Source organism: Cololabis saira, chromosome 3, assembly GCF_033807715.1.
Source record: "Cololabis saira isolate AMF1-May2022 chromosome 3, fColSai1.1, whole genome shotgun sequence".
Lineage (NCBI taxonomy): Eukaryota > Metazoa > Chordata > Actinopteri > Beloniformes > Belonidae > Cololabis > Cololabis saira.
In genome coordinates, this window is record NC_084589.1 from 53,119,266 (window position 1) to 53,128,990 (window position 9,725).

Sequence of the window (9,725 nt, forward strand, 5' to 3'; positions counted from 1 at the left end):
TCACTTTAGACACTATGCTCGCTAAAGCTATAGGTCGGTAGTCGTCTATACTACTAATTTTACCAGTCTTGTCCTTTATAACTGGGACTAATAAAACGGAGAGCATGGAGTCAGGAAGCATAAATGATACATAAAACCAGTAAAACACAATGCAAGGAGGGGAAATGTTCTCACACTGGCATATTTAAGGTGCTCAGCATCAATGCCATCTAAGCCACTTGCTTTGTTAATAGATAACGTGTGTATTGCCTTATACACCTCCTAGGCAGTGACACCCATACAGTCCTTACTCTTGATGTAATCTACCTTATAAGATTAACTGTTAATACAGTTAAACAAAGTACTACAATGCTGCCGCCACAACTCAGCTATATTGTGTGCACCTGATGTTCCATCTACAGTACATGGTAAGGATGCTTTACTGTTGTTGAGAACTCTCACTTATTTCCAAAAGTCGACAACATTTTTACTCAACAGCTTCTTTGCCATGGAGTCATTTTTTTCATTTTTATGTATAAATCGGACAGCATATTTAAACCTGGCATGTGCTGTAAGACAATGTGGTCTTACAATTGAAGCCTCAGAGTGTAGATAAAATCCTTTTCGAGACCTCCACATAAGTTTTTTCCTACCCCACATAGTCTAAGTTTTTCCTTCATCCATGGACTTGAAGAAAAACACTGGAGTCAGGTTCCGGTTGGTGTTCCGTCCAAATACTGTGCAGGCCTTTATTGCAAGAATTACAATCAGAACCAAACACAGGAGAGCCGGCCGGGTCCCGGTAACCGACTCTGAAAACACTCTGATTTACACTCATCTTTTATATGGTACCAAAAGCAGTGGCCGCTCCTCAAACTTCATCAGTCTTTCTCCGTTATGCGCAACCTGTCTCATTTACGCTCCTATCTGACAGTTTCTGCCTTTAACTCTAACCCAAATAGGCTCCTTTAACTATGACATCACTGGTATATGTGTACTATCTAGCGCATATATATGACTTTTGGCATTTGGCCCTGCATCTATAACTAACTTTACCTCTCTGTTACTACCTGATGCTTAATACGCTCCGTCTAACACATCTTGATCGGATAGTGTTTGTCATATTCCCTTCCTCTGGCTCCAATGGTTGCTTTGTTAAAAGCAGCCACACCTACTTGTAGCCCATAGTCATATATTTCTACGCTCATCTTTCACCAGTGACACAACTGTTTGGGACCTACTGCGTGTGTGTGTGTGCGTGCGTGCGTGCGTGCGTGCGTGCGTGCGTGCGTGCGTGCGTGCGTGCGTGCGTGCGTGCGTGCGTGCGTGAAAAAGCTTGAAAAAGCTTGAAAAATGGTCAATTATACTTTGAAAATACATGCAGTCATGTAAAAAGCAAGAACACTTGGAATTTACAGTGAAAAAATAGACATATTACACTGTCTACTAAAGTAATCAAGAAAATATATGCTGTGTGAAAACCTTGTAAATGTTATAAAAGATATAAAGATGGACAACATAAAAATGTTTTCTCATCTGTAGTAATATTAAAGATTACTGTTTACGTTCCAAAAATGATTATTTCAGACTGAAATCAAAAACACATTAAACTTATTTTAAACATGAGAATCTGTGAAATCAGCATTAAAACAGTCATTAAAATTGCCCCGCATAGGGGTTTGGTTCCTAATTTTTACCTCAATTACATTTCAGAGTGTGTAAAGTCAGATGTAAATTAGTAAAGACAATGTTTACTTTTGTAACCGCTGCTGCTTCCAGAGTGATCAGTAGGAAACTAAATAAATGGTGAATCAAGAAACAACTCACTTGATGTTAAATGAGTTTTTAAGGCTTGCTTTTGCATGTTCATTTTGAATTATCTTCCAAGATCTAGGAATGTCAGCTGGCCTTGCCTCATATGCTTCAGCAAAGTCCCTGTTGTACTTGTTCATCACATATTTCCAGAAGTCTGATGCCTCAAGACTCCCATCAGGAGGGATGTGCCAGTCTGGGAAAATGTCCCTGTAAAATTTGTAAGGATGATATTCATGGTTAGTGGCGCTGCAGCTAAAGGTGCTGTCACTGATCACAGAAGATGTGCAAATGTCAGTTGTAAGTTTTTCTGAATGAATACAACTCCATCTACCAAGACCATCTGGTCGATGCAGGGAAGCAAAGTGAAAAGTGTGATCTTGTCCTCCTGCTTCACAGGGAACTTTACAGAACGGACACTGTTTCCCACAACCGACCACTCTGGTGAAAAGCTCAGCCTGAGGATTCACACGGAGATGTTCCAGTTTTCTCTCAAAGCTTGTGTCTTCAAACTTCTTCTTAAGAGTTTCTTCCATCTTCTCCACAGACTCAGTTAACCAACCAGCAAACTGTTCCCGGTCAGCGTTGTTCAGGATCATGAAGGCACCAAGAGCATCCTGGGAAATGACCAGTTTATCATCGAGTTCTTTGCAGATGTGTTCAACAAATGTCTTCAGGTCAGCACTCTTCTCTGATTTGGCCTTTTCCATGGCGTGCTTTATATTTTTGATACTCGACTTGATATGTTCTTCCTCATATCCAGATGTTTTAGATGCATCTGAGAAGTGCTCCTTTATTTGTTCAAGTATCCATGTTTTTACATAATCCTCATAATTGCAAATGCAGTGCATATATCTGTTGAAGTCTTCCTTTGACAGCAAATCCAGCAGAACTGAACCCTGGAAGGAGGTTCGTGTGCCGAACGCTTGACTTCTCATCATTTCTTCGGTGATATTCGGACCCAGAGAACGGTAGACAAAGTCTTCAACAGCTGGTTTCAGACATTGTTCTGTGAACTCTTCAGCCTTCTTCCGGCACTGGTCTCGTTTGTGGAAAACATCTTTGAAACCTGCACAGAACTTTTCCTTGTTTTTATTCAGAAGCATTTTGGGGTCATTTGCTTGCATGAAGTCTTCATGCATTGTCTGAAAGTTTCTGGCTGCATCTGCACAGATGTGCTGCTTTAGAGAAACTTCAAAATCCATGTCTGTGTCAACATCAGCCTTGTTCAACATTTCATCAATGATGCGAAGGACCTCCTGGATGTAAGTATTGTGGTAGTTGGTTTTTCTTTTCTTTTTGTCTGTTACAGAGTCTTGGCAAGCAGCTATGATTTTGTCAGCCAATTTTTGTCTGGATTTTACATGATCTTGAAGATTAAACCAACCCCTGACTCTGTGTGTTATGTCTTTTATAAATCCTTCAGGTTTGTCTTTCAAAGCTTCCAACCAACAGTTTTCGAGGCTTTCTCCACTCAGAAGTTGACAAGCATGACTCCCTTTCTTTTCAACATTTTCTCTCAGATAGTGGTCCACGTCTGTGGAGACATCTATGCGTTTTAGTCCAGAGAAAGACATCTTACTCAGTGTTTCACTCCACATCTCATCAAACTCTTGTTCTAACTCTCCGTCTGTCATTTGGACATTTTTCTTTCGACACTCAGTAATTAATTCACTCACTGCCTTTTCTATTTCTTTTGTGTGGTTCTCCTTGATATTTTCGACTTCTATCAGTCCCCGTTTGATATCAGCTGCTGCTGTGAGCTGATTTACAACAGAATTTTCCAATTCTCGACGAATGTTTTTTGCACCGTTTTTAAATTCCTCTTTGTATCCTTCAACCAGATAGACATGTCCATCTGTCTGCTTGAAGTATTCCTCCAGATTGTCAAGGAGCTTCGTCTCCCATTTAGACAGCTCTGTGGTTGCTTCATGTTTTAACTGAGGAAGGAATTCTTCCATATCAGATATTTGAGACTTTGCAGCAACTGTACCAAAGTTGGAAATCTTTGTTTCTGCATTGGAAACCCAGCTGTACATTGCTTTCTTGAATTCCCACTCCCATTTGTTGAACTCTGTGCAGAGCTTCATGTATGCGTCAGCTACAAGGCTGTTTCTGAAGCTGAAGATGAAGTTTTCGTGCTTCACAGCATTCCACAGACTGGTCATCCACTCTTTAAACTCCAACAAATCATGAGCAGATGATACACGCTCTCCCAGTTGTTGGATGATGTGTTTCTTGAGCTCGTATAAAGTCTTGCTGTACCCCACATTGACTGGTGCCATTGGTGGGTTTCCATTCCAGAGTCCAGGAACGTAGCAGTTCCCAGTGTCGGGACTGTACTCCATCACATCAGTGAAGCTTTTGTTTCCTTCTCTCTTTTCCATTTTGGCGGCTGCTTGGGTCATCTCATTTAACTGCTCCAGGAGCAGTTTCCTGTCTCGTAGGTTCTTCTCATGAGCAGAAACATCAGAGACGTTTTGATGAACAAACTGACATTTTGGTTTTTTGCCCACCTCCTTCATCCGGAGGAAAGCATGAACCACTATTTGCAGAATGTCCTTCATTTCAGTTGAATTCTCCATTGCAATATTGATAATGGTGATATCACTCAGCCCCACCACAAGCGTTGCAAGCTCATTGTCATGCTCATAGCTGTGTTCCAGCTGAGCAAGTTCTGGTGACTTTAAGCCCTCGGTGTCAATGATCACCATGAAGTCACAGCCAAATTCTCGTTTGATGTCTTCATTGACTCTGATGAGCAGCATGAAGGCCCCCCGAGTACATCGACCACTGCTGACTGCAAACTGCACTCCAAACATGGTGTTGAGGAGAGTGGACTTTCCAGTGCTCTGAACTCCAAGAACTGTAACTACCCGTATTTTGTTTTCTGGAGACACCAAGTGATTCAGCTGAGTGAGAACGTCACTCACCCATCTCAGAGGTATGTTGGATGCATCTCCATCAACAAGTTCAAGAGGAAACCCATCAAGCAGCAACTGTGCACAGAGTTTGGGCAGATGTTGCAGTTGTTGACGTGATGGGTGTGTTTGTGGAAGTGAGAGGGAAGCTTCATAGATCTGACCCATTTCACGGAAGAAATGTTCAGTCCCCAGAGAACTGTTGGAAAGATGCCCATCAATTTCTTTCACTTCCTCTTTGTTTGCAGAATCTTTGCACTTTTCTTTATACAGCTCTCTTAGTGCGGAGAGTTTTAAACGAGAGACGTCATCAAGGTTCATTCGCATCCATTTCAGGAAATAACATCTTTCTATTCCTGGTCTGGATATTGCATTGATGAAGCATGTCATTGCTGGGGACATAGCACAAGAGTTCTGCTTTTTCCGGAGTTCCTCCTTCTGCTGCTTAAGTTCACTTTTGTACATTTCTATGTTCTTAGAGCCAACTTTTTTTAGGCGAAATTCCTCTTTTTCTAAGTGAGTCAGATCCTTCCATATTTGGCCTTGCAGAGGAAGTTGTTCATCTTTGTACAAAAAGAGGTCTTGAATTTCTTCAGTGATGGCATCTGCACTCTTTTTTCCAGCCTGACACTCTGTAGAGTCTTCATCAACCAGGATTCCCAGTTCATGAGCAATGTCAGCCATATTTGCTATTGGCATCTTCATCAGTGGGTTTTCAACTACATCACTCACTTTTTTTCTCAAACATTTGATAAAATCTGCATCATTCTTCTGTTTTGTCTTAATAATTATGTTGTTTTTAGTCAAATCCAATGCAGTTGCTACGTTTTCCAGTGTTTCTAATTTGAAGTTCTTGCTCTCACTGTCTCCCACCAAGAAGATTTGAGCCTTCTGGTTTTGGTTTGTGAGAATTTTGCACTCAGAGTCCAAATGGTCAAAGAACACAAAAACTGCTGCAGATGTCTGACACAGAAAGGAGTATTGTGTTTCGAATGAAACAATGTCCCCGTGAAGATTAGCAACGGCCACTGGTTGATTGAAAAGATCGATGTCTGTGTTCCCACCAGGAAGGTGCCAGGTGATTTCTGTTACTCCGTTGGATATTCTTTTTGGACTGTCACCACCCTCCATGTTGTGGTGCACAAAAGTGTCGTGGTACTGCTGAGAATTGCTAAGAACCTTATTGAGGATCTCTGACTTTGACAAGGAGCAGTTACCCAGTCTCACAAAAGAGATCATTGGAACTTGAGAATCAACGATTCTCTCTTCAATGAAACCCTTGGATTGTGAAAGAGCTGGAGGTCTGTACTTCTTAACAATGTCTCTCATGGCCCACAGCATGAGCGTACACGGTTCTGTATCACAGCTGGGAAGCAGCAGAGGCACAGCGAACTGACACATCGACATTTTTAGTGCTATTTCTTGTTGTACAAAAGCATCTGAACACAGAAAGAGAGCAGTGATTATGTCGAGAGGGTTTACTGTGTCACCTGTGTTTGGACTGTCAAGTAGATCACGCAAATCTAACTTCCCTGATGAATCATCACAGTTCAACTCACAGACTGATGCACATTTCATATTCCTAGCTGTCACATTAACCATCATCAGTCTTTTTAGAAAATACCATGGGAGATCTGATTTACTCTTGACAGGAACATCAGTGATGGTCTTCTCATCAATCTCCAGGATCTCGCTGAGTGTTAGCTTCTCTCCGTAGTACGTAGTCAACCCCAGATCCTCCAACAGGCTTTTCAGTTTGGCGTCTGTGGAGATACAGAAAATTATAATAATTTTAGTTCTGTCTAAAAACTGCTGCAGACAGAAAAATGTCTGATGTGAAATAGTATTATAAGATATCACCTTAAGGCAAGGCAAGTTTAATTGTGTAGCACATTGTACTGAGGCTATGTCTCATGTTAAAGGGTTAGCCATCCTAAATGACTGGGCTGGGCCGGACTGGATAGTGCGTCAATGGAGCAGGATTGTCACAGATGAGCTGGATGCATCTGGTGACTACACAAGCTTTTCACGTTTTACGGACTTTGTACAAAAGGAAGCCAGGATAGCATGTAATCCCATTGCCTCGCCATTACGGTTAAGCCCCAAAGTCATGGATGACAGACTACCCAAAAGAGCCAATATTCTGAATACAAGTGCCCAGTTTAACAACTCTTCTGCAGGGATGCATAGAGCAACCTTTTTCAAGCCAAAACCACCTTGTCTGGTCTGCAAGGATGAAACTCAAGGCATAGCTAGGAGTCCTATCTTTGCAGAAACCCACATAGAAGGTAAAAGGGCATTTATTCGAGAAAACCAACTTTGCTTTGGCTGTTTGTGGAAAGGGAACGTCTCAAAGGACTGTAAAAGGCAACATACATGCCACACATGTGGCCGGCGCCATCCAACTTGCTTGCATGAAGAGAGGGAGAATGCATCTGTGGCAGCATTGGAGCAAAACCCCACTCTTACAGAAGATGCCGCAAGTCAGGAAGTCCATAATGTACTGTCCCACGCTGTGACTCAAGGTTCTTTCTCTACCTCTAATATTGTACCAGTGTTTTTATCATCAGCGGAAGAGCCGCATAAAGAGGTAGTCACTTATGCTTTACTTGACACACAGAGTGACTCAACCTTTATTTTGGAAGATCTACTCAAGAGCTTAACGTGAAAGCGCCATCTGTGCGACTAAAGCTAAGTACAATGACGGCTGTTGACACTATCATAACAAGCAAGATTGTACACGGTTTGCAAATCAGAGGAATTAATTCTGAATCCCATGTCCAGTTACAGAAGGCCTACTCTAGGGACTTCTCTCAGTGGACAGATCTCATATCCCAACTAATCAGACGGCACTGCAGTGGCCCCACTTAAGACACATAGCTGACAAACTATCTCCGCTGCTCGACTGCGAAGTGGGACTGTTGATCGGATATGAGTGTCCTGTAGACCTCCCTGAGCTGACCTCACTCGTTAATAGAGCTAAGTCTACCATATGTATGTTAGACCCCATCCCGACTCCACTATTCAAAAAGGCTTTTTCTCTTATTGGTACGACAATACTGGACCAAATTAACCTATCCCTAAGTTTAGGATATGTACCACAGGCTTTCAAAGTGGCAGTAATTAAACCTTTACTTAAAAAATCTTCTCTTGACCCAGACACCTTAGCTAATTATAGACCAATTTCCAACCTTCCATTTGTTGTACAGTTCCATCATCTCAGTAGAGGATGAGGAGCTGAAGTCGGTTGAGAGGGTGGGCATTATGGAGTGCAGGAAAAGAGGGGTGTCCAGATTGCGCAGGTTGCGAAGTTTAAAGATCCTCTCTGTGGGGGTGGGATTGGTGGATGGAACTTCCAGAGACAGTGAGACAGCCTTGTGGTCGGAGGCTCCAATTTCAAAAATATTAAGATTGGAAGCTGGTACATCTCCGGTGATGATGAGGTCTAGGGTGTGGCCACGTTTGTGGGTGGAGCCCTTTTCTCCCACTAGGGGAGTTTTTTCCTGCCATTGTTTATGTAATATTTGCTCGGGGGGTCATGTTCATGTTCTGGATCTCTGGAAAGCGTCTAGAGACAACATATGTTGTATTAGACGCTAAATTGACACTGCCCGGCTGCTGCACACTGCACCACCGCCCTTTTAATTTCAGAGTCAGAAGGAAAAGGGAGCCGGGAGACCGCTTGGACTGAAAGCCCCGACTGAAAAAGCCCAGCAGAAAACGTGGATCAGCACCTGAAAAGGCTTGCAGCCCCTCCAGACCCGGAGCCAAGGGAGACGTGAGGCTGTGTTGTTGTTAGTCAGTTAATTTATAGTGGTTTAAAGTTAAATTGTGTTTAATGCAACTTTGTATGCATATTACTGTGTAACCCACCGACAGCTGCGGCGCCGGTGAGCTGCCGGCGAGATCTACCAGCAGTGCTGTTTGCTTGTTTATTTTTGAGGTCCTTTGTTTCCACGGAGCTTCTTTCAAACTCAAGAGAAACGGTCTCACTGCCAACATGGAGGTCTGTTACTTCTGGAGGACGAACATCTGTCAGAGGAGAAAACAATACTCTGTGTTCATATTACAGGATGCTTTTAGTTGTAAAACTTTCTGAAACGTGCACTTATCTTCCATCAGTCATGCTTACAGTCGGCCTGCAGCGAGGCAGAGGAGACTCCTTCATCACTGTGAGGCTCAAGGAAGGAATCCGGTGCATCAAAGAAATCCTTGATGAATGTAGAAAAAGTTTGCCTCTCATTAAATTAATCAACATAAAAATATATACTGTTCATGTGTTGTGTGTTTTTTTATTTTACCTCTTCCCCCTCTGAGTTATCCATTGTTAAAGTCACACTCTCAGTGATGCCGCCACATTTGTTCCAGATGGATCAAACCTGTTCCACAGAAAGGTAACCTAAAACAATGTAAATTATTACAATATTACATACAAATAAATAGGCACAAAAAGTGAGGAAATTTGTGTTTGTAGATCATTTCTTTGTTGTAACAATGCTTATTGTCAAAAAACCTTATACCATTGTTTCCTGTTCCTGTTACATATAACATTTTAAACGTTTATATTTATAATTTTTTTAATTTGTTGTACATTATCATTGTTACTTCATAACAAAGGTTGATGGGAGTGGAACTCTGTATAAGCCCTTAGGGCGTCGTTCCCTCCATGCGCTTTGTAAAAAAAATTGTGTTAAATAAATACATAAAAATAAATAAATCAATATAACTAAATAGTGGTTATTCGAGTTAAGGTGGTTTTTTTTTGCTGTTCCTACTAGTATGTTCATATATCTCTGATGTTGTAAATGATGATGTTGCCAGCAGTTCAGGAAATCAGGGGCCCAAACCTTTTTAAGAGTTGTAAGAACTTACATGCAGATAAACCACATACGAATTACATCACTGGAGGGGCAGGTCATTCCTGTGTTTATTGCAGCCATACAGCCACTCAGACATATACATATACACACGCACATACACACACATAGCCTCAAATTCACATACACACACACG

General features: G+C 41.9%; 1 protein-coding gene across 1 annotated transcript; it reads right to left on the reverse strand.

Moving 5' to 3' along the window:
* Positions 1–1,802: 1,802 nt before the first annotated feature.
* On the reverse strand, positions 1,803–9,037 carry LOC133440791 (up-regulator of cell proliferation-like). The gene is made up of 4 exons (XM_061718111.1): positions 9,014–9,037; positions 8,845–8,923; positions 8,586–8,744; positions 1,803–6,475 (listed from the first exon to the last, which is right to left on the reverse strand). Exons 1-4 carry the CDS (start codon positions 9,035–9,037, stop codon positions 1,803–1,805), a joined length of 4,935 nt encoding a protein of 1,644 aa, XP_061574095.1.
* Between the last annotated feature and the right edge of the window lie 688 nt (positions 9,038–9,725).

Coding starts and splice junctions, on each gene's coding strand:
- LOC133440791 (XM_061718111.1), bottom strand. CDS start 9,037: ATGGATAACTCAGAGGGGGAAGAG. Junction 8,924..9,013: donor ATAACTCAGAGGGGGAAGAG/GTAAAATAAAAA, acceptor ACATTCATCAAG/GATTTCTTTGATGCACCGGA. Junction 6,476..8,585: donor CACCGGCGCCGCAGCTGTCG/GTGGGTTACACA, acceptor GTATCTCCACAG/ACGCCAAACTGAAAAGCCTG.